The 17,668-nt window shown below is 39.7% G+C and overlaps 1 protein-coding gene across 1 annotated transcript in view; it reads left to right on the forward strand.

The window, feature by feature from the left end:
* Nucleotides 1-8,463: 8,463 nt before the first annotated feature.
* Nucleotides 8,464-17,668, forward strand: part of LOC109624859 (mucin-5B-like) — a 38,375-nt gene continuing 29,170 nt past the window's right edge. Inside the window, exons 1-16 of the mRNA XM_069531175.1 lie at nucleotides 8,464-8,524; nucleotides 8,643-8,702; nucleotides 8,832-9,093; nucleotides 9,530-9,644; nucleotides 10,911-11,001; nucleotides 11,079-11,185; nucleotides 11,975-12,203; nucleotides 13,104-13,229; nucleotides 13,327-13,444; nucleotides 13,629-13,767; nucleotides 14,777-14,887; nucleotides 15,240-15,309; nucleotides 15,868-16,005; nucleotides 16,909-17,073; nucleotides 17,156-17,250; nucleotides 17,346-17,472. Of these exons, the coding sequence (XP_069387276.1) occupies nucleotides 8,464-8,524; nucleotides 8,643-8,702; nucleotides 8,832-9,093; nucleotides 9,530-9,644; nucleotides 10,911-11,001; nucleotides 11,079-11,185; nucleotides 11,975-12,203; nucleotides 13,104-13,229; nucleotides 13,327-13,444; nucleotides 13,629-13,767; nucleotides 14,777-14,887; nucleotides 15,240-15,309; nucleotides 15,868-16,005; nucleotides 16,909-17,073; nucleotides 17,156-17,250; nucleotides 17,346-17,472 (2,014 nt within the window). The remainder of the gene's footprint in view (nucleotides 8,525-8,642; nucleotides 8,703-8,831; nucleotides 9,094-9,529; nucleotides 9,645-10,910; nucleotides 11,002-11,078; nucleotides 11,186-11,974; nucleotides 12,204-13,103; nucleotides 13,230-13,326; nucleotides 13,445-13,628; nucleotides 13,768-14,776; nucleotides 14,888-15,239; nucleotides 15,310-15,867; nucleotides 16,006-16,908; nucleotides 17,074-17,155; nucleotides 17,251-17,345; nucleotides 17,473-17,668) is intronic.

Consider the following 17,668-nt stretch of genomic DNA (forward strand, 5'->3'; position numbering starts at 1 on the left):
GTTCGTGTTTGGTACTTCACAATTTGGTTTAGTAGTTTCTATGCTACTTATCCAATTCTACTTATCCAACAGTGTTTTCCCTCTCTGACCACTTCTTTCCCTCTTGGGTCGTTCTCTTGATCAGATGAAATCAACAAAATAAATGTTATTAATTGGTCAGTGTTTGTATCCTGCAAGAGATATAGTGTATATTTGTCCGTGAAAAAAAACTGTCAATGGATGAAGAGCCATGAAAAAGCCCACTGAGGGCCACTCCTACAGACTTACCCAAAACACAGACACTGTATTGCCAGCCGAGTCAATGAACTGAGTGTGCTGTCACATAAAGAAATGTAGCTTATTTATGTAAGCTTTATGTATATATATATATATATTTTTTTTTTTATTATTTTTTTTATTTCAATGTAGCAAAATAGGAACAATCTATAAATATATTTAACTAATATTTAGCAAATCCAATATGTGCAACACTAACCTCTGGTTGGTCATTTTGTGAGATCCATATTTTTACTGTTTGTATCTGTAAAAACAAAATATGGGAACAGCATTGTTGCAGTTGTAAAATCCGCAACACAGTAATAACAAGCTTTTTTAAGTTTTTTTTAGTCTGGGCTGTTTTCTGTCTGAAGCTCCTCACTTGTGAAAGGAAGTGGCTGGTGACACTCCCCTACTAGTCTTACACATTGTTTTCACTCTGGGTTCTTTTGTTTTACCTCATAACCAAACACCAGTGACATACATAGAGAACATAGTGTAGTCTACAGAGTGTAGAGGTGGTAGGATCCCAGTAACAATAAGTGATGACAGCACAAACAGACACAAAGGCTTTTTATAAGTAGACATGAAAACAAGCAGCCACATCCCGCTACCCCTCGTTAAGTTTGCTTAATTGTTTTCAACAGTGAGGTTATCTCTCCTGTTTAATGAGTAAACAAAACACTGATGATGTTATCAATATGTGCAAGAGTTGCTGACTTCAAATTATATCCTGAACACATGCAAAAGGTTTGAATGGAACCTCACCCCAAAGCTAGCCTTGAAGTTTCTAACTCTTCATTTCAGTTAACAACCTTAGTCCATAGTATTTGTCCAGAACTACTTATACAGTTTTGTGTTGTGAGAAAAGTACAGCACAGTATATTTACAACAAAAACACCCACACAAACAATAAATGACAATAAATCTGTTATACCTAAAATACAAGACAATGTTCTGCTAAATAAAACAAATAATGTAGAAACCTCACAGAGAGCCATATGTGAGGGATCCCTCCCGCAGGATGGAAAGAAGTGCAATAGATGACGTGTGTAACTGAACACATCAACATTAGATGTGTTCAGTTTTTAACATAATGGTGAGGTGTGTGGATGTTTAAAGATTCTATGCATAAGAAAATGTCTGATAGAGATGAAGGGAGCAGCAATGACAATTGAAATGGAGGAGCTATTGGCCATAATGGTAGAACATGTGAGTAGGCATATTGTATTTCAAGTGCATTATTTTGTCTTAAGGTGTGACCATGTAAACTTCCTTGAGACGATGTATTTTATGATTTAGTGCATACATTTGCATTCCACTTTGTAAACAGAATACACATTTAAATAGTAATTTCACCAGGCGGACGACCTCTCAAAGGTCTTTCCAATTCCAAAGGACGGTGAGCAAACAAAGCACAAGAAATTAGGGGTTAACATCCTGAGATCAGTCATTCAATGTCAACATTTTATGAATTGTCAGGGACATTAATGCAACCATCACTCATTCATAGCTTCCCAATTTTTTAAATAAGGTATAGCAGTGGTGGGACAGATTCCTCAGACCATGAGAGTAATTAAAACTCTCATTGGTAAGCTCGGTCTATTTCAATAATGGGGAAAGTGGTCAGCTCCCAGGAGTTTAGGCAGTAGGTCTAATGCAGTGGTGGATGCTTTCTCAGTCTTGTCTGCTAGACTTTAACAATTCGCCAACCTCAGTGTGGATAAAAAAGCGAACATTCTTTATTTTAGCAGAGTGGAGGGGCTCTGTCACAACATAACCAACACATGGCCTGCTCACCAGCACCCCCATCACATTTGTGTTTAAGGCACATTGTCAATAGCATCAGCTGTTTTCACCAAAAGCTCTCTTGACACCTTTGTCAATGTCTTCTACGTATATATACACCGCTATTTCAACCAGAGAGCTTTCTATACACATGTTCTTTTAAGTTATTTTCATTTTTGCTTCTGACAAATCCTGCAGAGAATCTGCTGTTTTCACACATCATGTTGAAAGCAGCTTATATCAGTAAGTTTCCATTCACTGAAGGATCTGCAAGCTGGTTTTCTTAATGCACATGAGGTCCAGACCCCTCACTGTCTTTTGTGTTTCTATTTGACGTGTAGCACTGATGGAAGATATTTTTTTGCACATGAATGTATCTGAGTGTAATTGGTCAGATTTCCATGATTGTGGTCAATTTATTATGGATGGAGTTATTCTAAATACAAATATGCTTCTCTCCGTATCATGATCACTGCTTATTCAGCTGCTGCAACGTTACTCTCACTGTCAGCAGTCCTTGATCAGGAATATGTCATGTGTTTGAAAAGCCAATACACAATTATATATTTATATATTTATATATATTTATATGTATATATATATAATATAATATAATGTTCCACAATTATTTGGATGGTACATTTATAGTACCATATGATGTACCATTTAAAGTACTATTACCATTAAATGTACCATACACAAACTGATAAATAGTTTTCAAATTGGCTTTTCAAACACGTGACATATTCATATATATGACTCATAGGATTAAGTCTTGTATTTGTACTATATTACTGGAGTACGTAGTGTGAGCTACTAAATAAAAGTGTAGTCCACATTCTTGGTCTGTCCATTACTAAACTAACCAGTTCAATTCCTTAACTATTTGATCATGAAAGATAAGTCTAGATGATATAAATGGGAGTTTCCTCTGAAGCTTTTTAAATATGTACATATGATTTAGGCTTAAGAGCTTTATTTTCATCCTAGCAAATATTTGCTGTGTCACCTCACGTAGATTAAAAATGATATTCAAGTTTCTCCAAAATGATCCAGGTCAAACCACAGGAGCAGTTTTGTTGTGATTGGACCCAAACCACCCGAGTCTCCGGCCAGTTATCACTGTTGGTTAAAGGAGGTGAGCGCTGCCCAAACACACTCTGACTTCTATGTATTGTCACATCTCAGGCTGACTCAGAAAATCTCAGTATTGTGCAACTTCTTCACGTTACATTCAAGTCGGAGCAGACTCTACCTCTGAACACACAGCGGGTATGATCACTTGGCTTCTTCCAAAAGCTTCATGAGATGATAAGGTTCTCTCATCATGTCTCTCATATTCATTACATTTCCAAAAGTGTGCTGCAGGTGTATCCTACTCTCCACAGACTATGCATTTCACTTACCCTGCATGAAAAAGGACAAACTTTGTGAGTTGTTGTTCAAACAACTCCAACCTCAACAGAGACTGTTAAAGCTCCAGAATGAAGTGTTTCATTCCATGGGCAGCAGGGGGAAATGGGGGCAGAGCAGGGAGGGAGTTGAGTGCCCTGACAGCCTGGTGGTAGAAGCTGCTGTCCCTCAGTCGGCTCGTCCTGGCCCGGAGACTCCGCAGTCTCAACCACCTCTTGCCCAAATATAAAGCTGTGAAATAGAAACCAAGACACCAAGTAAATACAGGTGTGGTGTGACAAATGTAAAGAACAGCTCAGGCTTTGAGGAAACAGAGTGGGATCATCTTCTTTAAAGTCTGCCAAGATGCAGTTAAGCCCACGGACATGTCATACAGGAAAATAAGGACACTGTGTCTAAAACAAAAACTGAAAATATTCCCAAATAAATAACTCCTGGGTGTCCAAACAATTGAAGTCCTGTCTGAATGAAAGGAATTCTGCTTTCTGAAGAACGGAATAGAGGAGACACTTTTAACTGGTAATATAACTGCACAACTACACACACACACACACACACACACACACACACACACACACACAAATGCAGACGAATGTAACAGGATAAAGTTCACCTAACTTGAACTACTCATAAAGCCACATTGATGATTTGCTTCACCACAGGAGACAAATGTTTTTTATTCACCCCCTGGCTCACACAGATTAGAAGTGAACAGGAGGTGAAGGTTCACCACTGTCACATACGCATATGTGTGAGTGTGCCTTTAGAAGGGTGTGTGTGGGGGTGGGGGGGTCCAAACGCTCAGGCAGAACCAGATAAATACATTGATGGTTCAGTTAATATCAGTCAATGATGACAGGAATCATTTCTGCTGTAGATTGACAGCGTTGATGACAGGACAGAATGTGAGTTATTTAAACACCTCCCTGTAGAGATAGAGTTATTCCAGAGGACAATGTTGCTACAAGTCTTCTTAAACTGAAGCCAAATAAAACCACATGGCCCACTCCGCCTTAAACTGTTTAAACTGTACACACACCCTTTCTGTGAAGCTGCCTAAGTCAACAAAACATATGAAGACTGGATGGACAAACTCCCGTGACTCCAGCATGGTAATAAAGTGTAGTGTAAATCACTTTGAGTGCTCATCCAGACTAGAGAAGCTCTATATAAATACACATTTACCATTTAGTAGGATGCACCGCCCATCAGGATGGTGTATGTGTGTACTAGTATGTTTCAATAGATGTGAATGGCAGTAACTTGTGTCATTCATTGAGGCCATGAATATCCAGTACATCCCTTCAGTAATTGTTGATGATGATGACACAAATCCTCACACAGCTCAGGTAAATGTAAGTCTTCACGGTCACATTGACACACACGTTCATACAGTGCACTTCTCAATAATACATCCCGACTCACACTGCTGGCTCAGCCATCAGGGCACGTTGACGTTTACTCTGTCACAGTCTCTGTCAGAGAGGCTGTGGGATAAAGGAATCTTCAGTGTCCAGGTCTGACTCAGCTCATCTGTCATCCTGCTCTCACCTCTGCTATGATCGCCTGTATCGCCTCGTTCACAGAATGATGATGATGACCCTCTGACCTTTCCTCTAGCAAACCCATCAGGCCAAAGTTTCCACTGGTACGTCACAGTCTTGCTCCTGCTCTTTGTTTTGGGTGCCCTCTCCTGCATGTTTTCAAGTTGCCCAGACAACATCAGCTGTCACTGTTCTCATCTTTTTTTCCCTGTTTGCTCTGTGTGCCCTGAAGCTGTTTGAACCTGTGCTGCAGTGGTTTCCAATGCGTCCCAGCTGTGCTTTGTTTTAAGGTTTTGTGTTTTGGCTTAATTTCACTTAATCAGCCCCTCACTGAATTCACTAGGTCGAGCTCAACACACAGTGACTGATGTGTGATTACCATCAAAACCACATGTTATTCTGGTTTAACACAAATAATTACATCATTGTATGTTCAAATGATTAGCTCTGCAACACAAGTTGAGGCAGATGTGCTGATCACTATGTAGGTGTGTTATGAATATTCTGCCCACTCCGCCCACTATCTGGACATGATGTACAGTAATATAGTCTTTGCAATACAAAGCTGAAGAAGAAATTGATAGTCTGCAGCTTCAAAATATAGTATGTTACTATGAAATCACAATGCTGACAATTCAATTAAAATACAGCAATAGAATAAAATGGAACAATATAACAATACTATGAGAAATAAAATGAAATAAAATGTCGATTGGTACTGGTTGATTTCAAATTGATTTACTCAAATATTATTAATATCTTATATTGGGAATGTTTGATTAGCTTCTATTTGATTGTTTTTTGGTTTTACTTCTTGTTGCAACTTTGTAACATTGTTGAAAAAAGTGCTACATAAAGGAAGTTTATCATTATGCTTATTACACATGCTGCTGCATTCTGAATGATATGTAGCTTGTTATAGATTCCTTAGGTAGACCAGAAAGGAGAGCATTACAGTAATCAAGCCTGCTGCTGATGAAAGTCTCTGACTGTGAGAGAAACGACTTGTTTCAAAAGTAATAACAGACAGTTTCATTGAAATTACTGATGTGTGAGTTAAAAATCGAATCATGGTCCAATCATTTTTCTTATCATTCCATGTTTTTGATGATATTTCCCACTGGCTGCATGCAGATACTGAACAACACCAAGTACCAGCTGCATTGCTTAGATGTGCAATATAACCTCCTCACATATTCTACCATCACTGACATTACCTCTCTCATTACAAATGTCATTACTGCTGCCTTCATCTCTGCCATTATCTCATGCACAAATACAGTTAACATTGATACACCTCTCAATTTATTTTAGACACCGTCTTTTCTCATGAATGTTGTAAATATTGTTATTTTGTTGCTGTGCTAAGCTGCACGCTGCATTTATTGCACTTGTGTCTATCTGGGAGAAGGATCCCTCACATGTGGCTCTCTCTGAGGTTTCTCCGTTTCTTTCCCCTGTTAATAAAGATAAATACAATTTGATTGATTGACAATACTCACACACTGCTTTCATGTTTGATTCAGTAGAATCACAAAGTAGCAGGTAGAGGTTAATACATTGGTCTGGATGGACTTCAGTTCTGTTAAATTGTGAAATTATTTAATTATCAGTAGCTGCTGCTGGAGAGAAACACCATGCAGCTCATTATTTCATAAGTACACCCACCTTTTCAGAGGTGGTACCGTTTTATACATGGTCTACGGGTGTTACACTAGATTTATACATTGTGAAACTTGAGGCCTACAATCTCACCACGATATTCTGTTTCAGATATGTCAAATTATAATTCACCGAAACAAATGTTTTTTATTTTGGAATGTATAATTCAGCTCAATATAAAGGAAGTGATTCTATGAATGTTGTTGCCATGACAAAGATTAGCACCCATCACTGGTCTGTTTCAAACTGATATGATGATTAAGCTATCAAAACGATCAGGCGGTGATTTGGACCCGTGGTTTGACCCAGTCGTTGACCACTATTGAGGTTTATCCAGTGATGTCGAATATGTCCAACTCGGTCCACAGACTGAAGACACTACAACCAGCCCCCCCACTGATGGCTACAGAGTACTGCTCGTCTGTTTATTCAAATTGTATTAATATTGGACTGCACTGCACTGGACTCCCCTGGGCCAATAGTTAGTTAGTCAGACAGTTTGATATTTTGTGGGTGGGGCATTATTATGAGCTGTTGTCCTGTGTGTGATTCCTGGACTCTCCTATGAAAGTCACAGGACTCGTGCGGGCCAACTAATAACAGCTTGTGATTAGTGTCTATGGCTACACCCAATAAGCGTGAGGCGCAGAGCAGACCCACGTCAGCTGGACTCACTATCTCCTTTTTGTGGGCGGTAAAACAATACTAATGGATCTGTAATGAAGTGAAGTGAATTAAAGTAATGTCCGCTTTGCATTCATGTGAGTCACTACTGAGTCTTTGCTATTGTTAGAGAGGACTGCGGTGATAAGAGCACAAAAGATCTGAACACACCTTTGATAGTTTCAAGCTTTTATCGCAAAATATAACAAAGCAAAGCAAACAAAAACACTCCATTGACTCCAATTATTAATAATTGTTTCCTATTGTTTGCTTTGCTTTGTGTTTTGTGCAACACTTTGTAACTGTGTTTTGGAAGGTGACATTTAAATACAGTTTATAACTTGTTATAAATAAAGCAAATTATTATTATTATTACTGGTCAGTGTGATTGTGTTTCTTATAGTGTGAGGTCTGATATTATAATATAATATAAGATCTAATATTAATATAAGACATACAGGGGGGTTGTTCTGTGTGTTCAGTGTGTGTGTTTTGTATGTGTTGATTACAAAAAAATTATAATATTAATATAAGACACACAGTTATGTTTCGGGACATATTTTGGAGGAACCAGACAATGTTAAATATAAATACAATTTCTGTTAAATGATAATCAAACCAATAATGTTGGATTTAATCACATTATATTCCAAAAAAAAAAAGAATAAATTAAGTATTTGAAACTGCATTTATTATGTAGTGAAGTAAAAAAAAAACATTATCACAAAGATATGGTATTTGAATAACTTGTTATATTTTGTTAGACCATATTTCTGCTTCATTGCTGTATTATGAATGTATACAGAAAGTTATGATCCACAACACATCAGAAGGAAGAAGAGAAAAAACTCCAATACAGCGTGTTGGTCCAGCCATCTTTGAGCTTCAGGAGCCAATTTGTGTGCATCACAGACGTGAGGTGAACATCTCTTTTCACGCTCAGTAACCTTCATATCAGGTGTGAGTGAAGGAATGGAACGTGGCCAAAGGGCAGGACCAGCCGTCATGAATCACCATGTAAATGTAAAGCTACGAAGACACCACTCCCTCACCTGCCGCACTAAGACCTCACCCCTGGTATAAAGACTTGGACCTCCCTCCCATCCGCCTCAGTGCTCCCGTGGAGAAGCAAATGGCTATGACGAACCAGTGGTTGCTATGGCTGACCCTGTCTGCCATGGCAGCTGCTTGGCACAGCGGTACATACATTACACTCCATTAGGCAGCCTGGTGAAATATTGCTGCAGTAAAGTATTCTAATGGTGTTTTGTATTTGATCATTAATTACTGAACAAATATTTTTATTTCTCTCAACAGAGGCAAAGTCTGCGGTGAACATGTTCTCTTCCATGTCCCAGATGTCTGGAAAAATAAAAGGTGAGCATGTTGGTTGTTGTAGTAACTGTAAACTATTTCCTCTTTTAGACAAATTGTGAGCATTCCATCACAATAACTCAAAGATCTTACTTAGTCTTTGTGGCATCATGTCCTGATTTCTCATTATAGGTGTGAGTCCCATCCACAATGGCCAGGTTTGCAGTACATGGGGAAAATTCCATTTCAAGACCTTTGATGGGGACGTTTTCCAGTTGCACTCCACCTGCAACTACGTCCTGACCTCTTCATGCAGCAGCAGCTACAGCGACTTCAACATCCAGATAAGAAGAGAGGAGTTTGCTGGTCATCCCATCATCAAGGAAATCCTAATGAAGCTGGACGGCTCAGTGGTGGAGCTCTCAAACGGTTCAGTGGTCGTTGATGGCAAAGAGTGAGTTAAAAAGCCCTGAACACTGTCTACATAAATGAATGCATCAGACTGGATGGTACATATTTAATGATATATCATATTCTATTCAATAGAAAAAAAACACAGTATGTTATCTGATAAATCTGTTTAGTAGATTAGTAAATCATATAATTATTTGAAATATTGGAGCAAAACTATGCTTTTTGATATTTGATTCAATTGTTGAACAGCCTAAATTTGTAATAATTAGAACAGCACAGTCAGAACCTAAAGACATTGGGGAGAAAAGTACATTTCTATAAAAAATGATGGATGTCTGCTACTGCTCATTGCATTCATACCTTCCCACACAGTGAGATACAACTCAAAGATCCACACACAGTCTTCTTTTGGCTCTCGGAACAAAAGTTAGAAAAAAAAAAAATTGCTGATTTTTCTTCTTTTTTTCTTCCTGCAGAGCCAGTTTACCGTTCAGTCACTCAGGAGTGTTTATTGAGAAAACTCACACCTACATCAAAATCAAGGCAAATCTGGGATTGTTTGCCACCTGGAATGAGGAGGACTCTTTTCTGGTAGGATCATGGGACTGCACAGAAAAAACTCTTTATGGGTACAAACAGATCAGTCACAGCATTAAAATCATATGCCTGATATTATGTAAGGTAAACTGTATTTATAAAGCACTTGTCTAATCTTATCAACAACTTGTTGCTTCTATGTGCAGCACCTTTTTATTAATACAAGGCCATCAGGGAGAGTTTGGGTTCAGTGTCTGGTCCAAGGGCAACTCAGTGTGCAGACTAGAGCAGATAGGTTCATTAACCCTCTAGTTAGCGGCCAACTCGCTCGACCTCCTTGGCCACAACTGTAGTAGGTCTCCCCCATGCCTGAACCTTTGAGGCAGGACTCTACAAGATGTGGCTCTCTCCCAGACACCATTACGTTATAGCATCAGATCTTATGGTGAGGCCTTGAATGAATCCAGCTTGTTTTTCCAGCTCATCTCACAGACGCTTGGTTGGATTGAGAACTGGGAAATCTAAAGGCCATCTTGAGTCTATTGTCAAGTTCCCCCAAACCATTCCTGAATCAGTTTCTGCAGAGTGACACGACACAGGGGAAAATCACATGTCCAAGTAACATCCACATAAATGCCAGAATCCAAGGTTTCCCAGCAGAACTTTGCCCAGAGCTACGCACTGTCTCAGCGGGCTTTCTTTCTTGGAGCACCCTGCTGGTATTTCTTCCTGCTAAAGGCACATGGACGTGTATACAGTGTAAAGGAAAACATGATTTCTTCCACTGCTTCATGGTCCAGTTCTGATGCTCACATGCATACAGTAGATGCTTTTGGCATTAGACAGTCAGATGGGGACTCTGACCAGTACGTGTCTTACGTACGTGTGACCTTGTTGCTGGTTCACTGGCTGTGCTTCCTTGGACAAATCGGTAGAGACTGACCACTGCACACCAGAAACATTCCACAAGACACATCCTTTGAGAGATGCTCTGACCCAGATGTCCAACCGACACAATTAGCTTCTTGTCCACTTGCTCATATAATCGCCCATCTATCCTGCTTCCAACGCAACACCTTAAAGAAATGACTGCTCACACTTGTCGCTCAACAAAGCCCACTCCTTCACAGGTGCCATTGTAAGATCAACTAATCAATGTTTTATTTTTCAGTGGTTTTATTTTTGCATCTGTGTGTATCTGTGTTTGAATGATGTATTTTTAATCTATTTGTGTGTATGTTTTAATCTGTACTTGTCTGTGTGTGTGTGTGTGTGTGTGTGTGTGTGTGTGTGTGTGTGTGTGTGTGTGTGTCCTCTCAGGTGGAGCTAGATGAGAAATACAGGAACCAAACATGTGGTCTCTGTGGAGACTTTAATGGGCTCCAGCTATACAACGAGTTCTACAGTCACGGTACACTGTGACACATTTGAACATGTTGGCCAGTGTAGTTGTGGCCACAGACTTTAACTGTGATATTCTCCTGACAGGGGTAAAAATTTCCCCCACGGATTTTGCCAACTTCTGGAAAATGGACGGTCCAACTGAGAGCTGCTCTGACTACACACAGGAACCAACACAGAGCTGCAACAACATGGTGAGGAAGACAATAAATATATATGGAAATCACAAACTTGTGTTGTGCATGTCATTCCTGAGAAAAATAAAATGTGGACGCACTCAGCACATGTTGCTATGTTACCACCTGTTTATCAATGGTAATTATGTGACAGACGGACTGTGTATCACATGAAACATTTGGAATTAGCAAAAGCTTCATTTCCCCCATTACTGCTGGTTACAGGACAGAGAAGTTACACTATGGGTTCAGGCTTGATCAGTATTGTAATATTGTCCTTAACTGTTTTAACCAAACTGTAAAATATTACGCCCTGTATCTTCTTTCAGTCTGTATCAATAATCGGACAAATACAGTATCATTTTTTACTAAAATTGCCGTTGTAAATGTTCTGACAGTATATTGTTGATTTTCGTTTTATACATTGCGATGTAACTGACCATATTACTTCTTTATATACACAGGACTTAGAGTCCTTCATTGGTTTGTCAGATGTTGGACACTTTATTGCATTGTTTCCTTAATAACTACATATATGGTGAAATATAATAAAAAATAAAGTTAATGGAATGACTTGAACAACATTGTTAGTAGTAAACTATGAGCCCGTAAAGATTGGCTCATAGTTTAGTCTTCAGTAACTCTACAGGTTTATCCCTGGACAATATGTACAACCTTTTGTCGCAATTTTGACTGAAGTGGGGCAGATGTGTTTAATCTTGCACTTCTATTGCTTTGCCTCCTCTGTGTCCATCCCTGTCTGTCTGTCTGTCTGTCTGTCCGCCTATCCATCCGTGTGTCCTGCAGAAACCTCTGTGTGAGCAGATCCTCACAGGGCCGGCCTTCAACAGCTGTCACAGTCTGCTCGACGTTGACGCCTTCACCTCTGCCTGCAACACTGACCTCTGCCAATGCGGCAACGGCATAGATGAACATGCAGACCCTATCTGCCTGTGTAACACTGTGTCAGAGTTCTCCAGACAGTGCGTCCATGCTGGTGGCAAGCCCCACAACTGGAGGACCAAAGAGCTCTGCTGTGAGTGCTCTCATCACACACACACACACACACACACACACACACACACACACACACACACACACACACACACACACACACACACACACACACACACACACACACACACACACACAACACTGTGCTGATGAAATATTGGTTCATTGACTTAAAAACACACAATCCATCTATTGTAGAAAGAAATCAAGGTGGAGGCCAAATTAGAAATTTTTTACATAATTAAAAAAAATGAATTCCTTGATTTCAAGCTTGCAGTTAATAGTGATGATGGTACATCACTCATAATTCAATCAACTCAGTCTGCAATGTTGCTCAGTTTAAAGGCGACACAGCCTTAATGTTACAAGCATTAAATGTGGCATCTTAGGTTAGGTTTGAATATTTTTAGTGTTGTTTTTTTCTTCTGTGTATTCAAAACTGTTTTTTTCAAAACTGTCCACTTTAAAAAAAATACTTTAAACCCACCTTTTCAGAACCGCATATAAGGTGTGATGATTTTTATAGTTTTTTGCCTTTATCTTCTCTCTGTTGTCCTTCTTTTTTATTTTATGTCATTGAGTCAAATAAACTGTAATAAGAAAAGTAAGATTAACAGTCTGTATTTAAGACAACTAACGTCAACACCAGGCCACACTCACAAAATATCTCACTGATGGGATCTCCTTCTTGTGACTTTAAGAACTGTGGCATGCTGGAAAAGTGCAATGTTCGTTTTATTTCACATTCACTTTCTTAGCTAGCAGCTCCTCAATGCAACACTGAGGTCAGAAAGGGTGAACTGATTCATGCTCAGACATGTGGGCAGGTCGCGCAAAGGCAGGAGCAAGGCTGCAGAAATGTGAATGTTATCTGAGAGGTTGTGTAAGTCTAGTGGTGAGAAAGAATCTGGTGTATTCACAGGGAAGTCATGTCCTCTCAATATGGAGTACAAAGAGTGTGGAAGTCCCTGTGCTGATACCTGCTCCAACCCAGAGGCCAGCCACACCTGCGACAACCACTGTGCCGATGGATGCTTCTGCCCCGCAGGTACAGCAAGGCGACACGCGCGCACACACACACACACACACACACACACACTCTCGTACACACTGCTTTAATAGAGTAATGCATTGATCCCTTTCAGGCACGGTGCTGGATGATTTAAACAAAAAAGGTTGTGTTCCACTGAGCAAGTGCTCCTGCAGCTACAACAACAAGATCTACGGACCTGGAGAGTCCTACTCCAGTAACTGCAAGAAATGGTATGATGTACAGTATGTATGTGTGTGTGTGTGTGTGTGTGTGTGTGGGTGTGTGTGTGTGTGTGTTAAAGGCCTTATAGACTGCATGTTCAGGGTAGTGCCACCTAGTTTTGGCAAATGATTGCAAATTAATTAATTCTAACTTTTCACTGGCAGTTAAGATTAAACTATGTTGTGCTGACAGTGTTTGCGAGAGTGGTGAGTGGACGTGTGTGGAGGAGAACTGCCCAGGAACCTGCTCTGTGGAGGGAGGAGCTCACGTCAACACCTTTGATGGAAAAGTCTACACCTTCCATGGGGACTGCTCCTACACTCTGGCTAAGGTACTAACCACACACATACACACAAGTGCCCAACACCACTACACAAGCCGCACCAGCCCAAATCGGCAGATGGTTACATATAAAGATGTAAATATTAAAATCAAGATGTATGTCATCTCTGTACCATCCCGTAAATCACTTCATTAAAATATTAAAAAAGACTAAAGGAGTGACCACATTCATTGATAGTTCTATTGATTTATTAATGTTAAAAACGAAAAATTTAGATTAAGTAGCACGGTGGTTAGCACTGTCCTCTCCTGTTTGTGTGGGTTTTCTCTGGCTTTCTCCCACAGTCCACAGACATGCATGGGGTTAGGTTAACTTTCTGTGTGATTGTGAGTGTGAAATGTTGTTAGTCTCTGTATGTTGGCCCTGCAGCTGGGACTGGCTCCAGCTCCCACTAAGACCCTTGAGGGATAGTATAGATCATGGATTGATTTTACGGTCGTATTGTGTATTAAAAAATAAGAGAAGTTAATAATATGAGCTGTTTGTGTTGTACATCAACAATGAGACAAATTATTCAAAGGAAGAATAGATTGAAGTTTTACTTTGCGCTACTAGGCTAATTGAAAAAAAAAGTGAAGCAGAGAGGAGGCACATATTTCATAAATATTATACGCTTTTCTTCTGGTCACAATCCTCTCCCTACCTCCTTCCACACACAGCTGTATCACAACAGTCCTCCTCTCATCCAATAATGTGTAAATATATATAATAAAAAGAACCCACATGTAAAAGAGCAAAACATGAAGAGGAAATACCTGTAGTCCACTATTACGTCACCACCTCTTCCACTAAAAGTATTTTTACATATACTAATAGTATCACCACGTTTACTATTATTACCACAGCTACTACTAGTTATATATATGCTGCTGGTATTGCTAACTAACTAAATCATCCTCCATCAGTTTCCTTTAATGGTATTTGTTTCCTTTGCGCTCTGCAGAGCAGACATGTTGTTTGAGTTCAGAAGGTGATCAGCAGCTTTTTATTTGTTCAGGACTGCAATGGAACCCAGTTTGTGGTACATGGAGAACTGGTACAGTGTGGACTGACCGACAGTGAAACCTGCCTCAAGTCTGTTACTCTAGGTCTGTCCGGAGCAACCAATGTGAGTATGATACACAAGCACGCACACAAGCACACACACACACACACACACACAATATAAATAAATATATATGTATATATGTATTCAGCATGATTTACCCACCATTGTTAAAGGATACAAAAGTGATGTTGAAAATGTTTCTTTTTGGTCATTGGTTTCCAAATTTAAGTCAGAGTACTATTACAATTATGCTGCAATCTTGTAACAAGGTTAAGTTGGATCAATTATCAGTCAATGTCATGTTTTTATCTACCAAAGTTGTGTATTGTTGCACTTGTTTGTTTTGTTGTTTTTAATCCCTGAAGACAGAGCCAGAATATGAATATTTTGTCTAATCTCGTTTCATATAAAGGTGATCACCATCCAGCCCAGCGGCAAGGTCTTTGTGAATGGCATCTACGCTCAGTTACCATTTTCTGCTGGTGAGAGACTCCTCTGCTCTATAATCACCTCCGACATGTTTCAGTAACACACAGCATCACCTAATCTGGTGTATGTATACCTTAGTTATTTGATTCTTTGAAGTGAAACAACTCGTGAAAACACTAAATCTGGCACACAGTGGTTGGAGGCACTATCATTAAGATCCTGCTGACGTGTTGACTCACACATACTGTACAAAGCTAAGGTCACTGGGGGGTGCAGGGCACTGCTGGGCACAGAGATGCCATGATGATGATACAGGGCATTAGTGTGTGTCCAATTTGTGTTTACACGCCAGGAAAGTCATTACTATGGTAAATTAAATATTATGATAAATATTATGATGAAATTAATTCACAATCATCCAGTGGCTGTTTCTACACAGTTGTCCCAAACAGCTGTACCATTTTTAATCCAGATTTAATGAGAGCATGAAGAAAACAATATTTCTAATATCTAATTTGCTCTAACTGCGAATTGTTTTTCTCACCAGCCAAATTGGCACATGGCAGTCTCCCATCTTATAACAAACTGTGTCCCTTTCTCTGGACCTGTAGTCGGGATCTCTGCCTTCAGGGCGTCTTCTTTCTACCTGCTGGTCCAGACGTCTGTTGGCGTCCTGCTGGAAGTGCAGCTCCAGCCAATCATGCAGCTCTACATCAGCGTGGACAGTGACTACAGGGACAAGACCTGTGGTATGTGCATCAAAACAATCAGAATGTGCTCTCAGACTGGAAAAACCCCACACAAATCAGTGATGTCTTTAATGAGTCCTGTTTGTTCATTTGTGTATATGAAAAAGGAAAAACACAGGACAAGTAACAGTGAAAAACCTAAGCAGCTCGTTCAGCCTTCAAAGTTGGCTTTACAACACAAGCAGCATCAGATATATCCATTTGAGGAAGAAACAGCAAGACTTAAGAAGGCATATGCTCATTCTCTACTTCTAAGATAAATGCAATCAAGAGTGTAAACATGTGAAGACAGAAAGGATTGTGACATAGATATACGTTATCCAACACTGGTTCCCTTAATGTATTCATTTAGTATTTCTTTGCTCCACAAGGTCAGAGGAGCTTATTTACTGTTTAAACCTTAGACTAAACAGATATGTGCAATCCGTTTAATATTAAAGTCTTATTTATAGTGGCAGTTACATTTTAAAACTTTGATTTTAGTTGAATTCATGACTCCCTCTGTGTTTTGATGACCCAAATAATATTAGGACATACATTTCTAAATATATGAACATGCAGGGCTATATGCTTTCTATAGATGTGCCTGATATATAGATACAGATATCAGCCTCATTTTCATCTTTAATGATCGGTGGCATCAGAGCTAGACGTTATTGATGCTGTTTCTACTGGTTTTGCTTTACATTGAATGGTTTCAATGCCCCAATGCTTTTATTGTGAAGGAGTTCATTAGAATGTGTTGACCACTGAGCTAGAAGAGCTTCTTTGATAGTTCAGGTGAACAATTTTACTGTTTGATGTATGTACATTTATCAATTTTAAATTTGTAAGTATAAAAGAAGAGGAAACTTCGACAGAAAGTTTTAGGTGATATTAACATGCTGGTGTATCTGCCTGCAGGTCTGTGTGGGAACTTCAACAAAAACCAAGCTGATGACTTCCTGAAGCTCAGTGGTGTTCCAGAATCCACAGCAGCTGGATTTGTCAACAGCTGGAAGACACATGGCAGTTGCAGAGATATTAAGAGGAGCTTTGACAACCCCTGCAGTCTCAGTCTGGACAATGGTAGGTATTACTCTTTGTGATCGTCTGTGAGCACGTTGGTTTCATCAGGATGACTTATTTTGTTCTTGTGTGTCGCTGACAGAGAAGTACGCTGTGCACTGGTGCTCCATGCTGAGTGATCCTCAGGGAGTGTTTGCCCCGTGTCACCCAGAGATCAGTCCTGACTCGTACAAAGAGGTCAAATCTCAAAGCTACGACTTTTACTCATGTCTGTCTTCTTCAACCAGACCAGTCTCCTCACACTGCTCCTTCTTTATTTTGTCTCCTCGCAGAACTGCATGTATGACAGCTGTAACTGTGAGAAAAGCGAGGAGTGCATGTGTGCTGCAGTCTCTTCTTATGTGCATGCCTGTGCAGCTGCAGGGATCCAGATCAGCGACTGGAGGAAGACCATCTGTGGTGAGTAGTGGGGAGCGATGAGCTGCATGATGTTTGTTTTTCCACTCCGAACTGTGCTCACAATTTTCTCCTTGGGTAGAATCCATATAATGTTCACACATGCTTTAATTTTTAATTATTACTTATTTTAAAGGAAACACTGCTTTTTTGTATGTGCAGCTCAAATAAAGCTGTACAAAGCTGAAGAAGAATTAAC

This window comes from Paralichthys olivaceus, chromosome 1, assembly GCF_024713975.1.
Source record: "Paralichthys olivaceus isolate ysfri-2021 chromosome 1, ASM2471397v2, whole genome shotgun sequence".
In the NCBI taxonomy this organism is placed as follows: Eukaryota; Metazoa; Chordata; class Actinopteri; order Pleuronectiformes; family Paralichthyidae; genus Paralichthys; species Paralichthys olivaceus.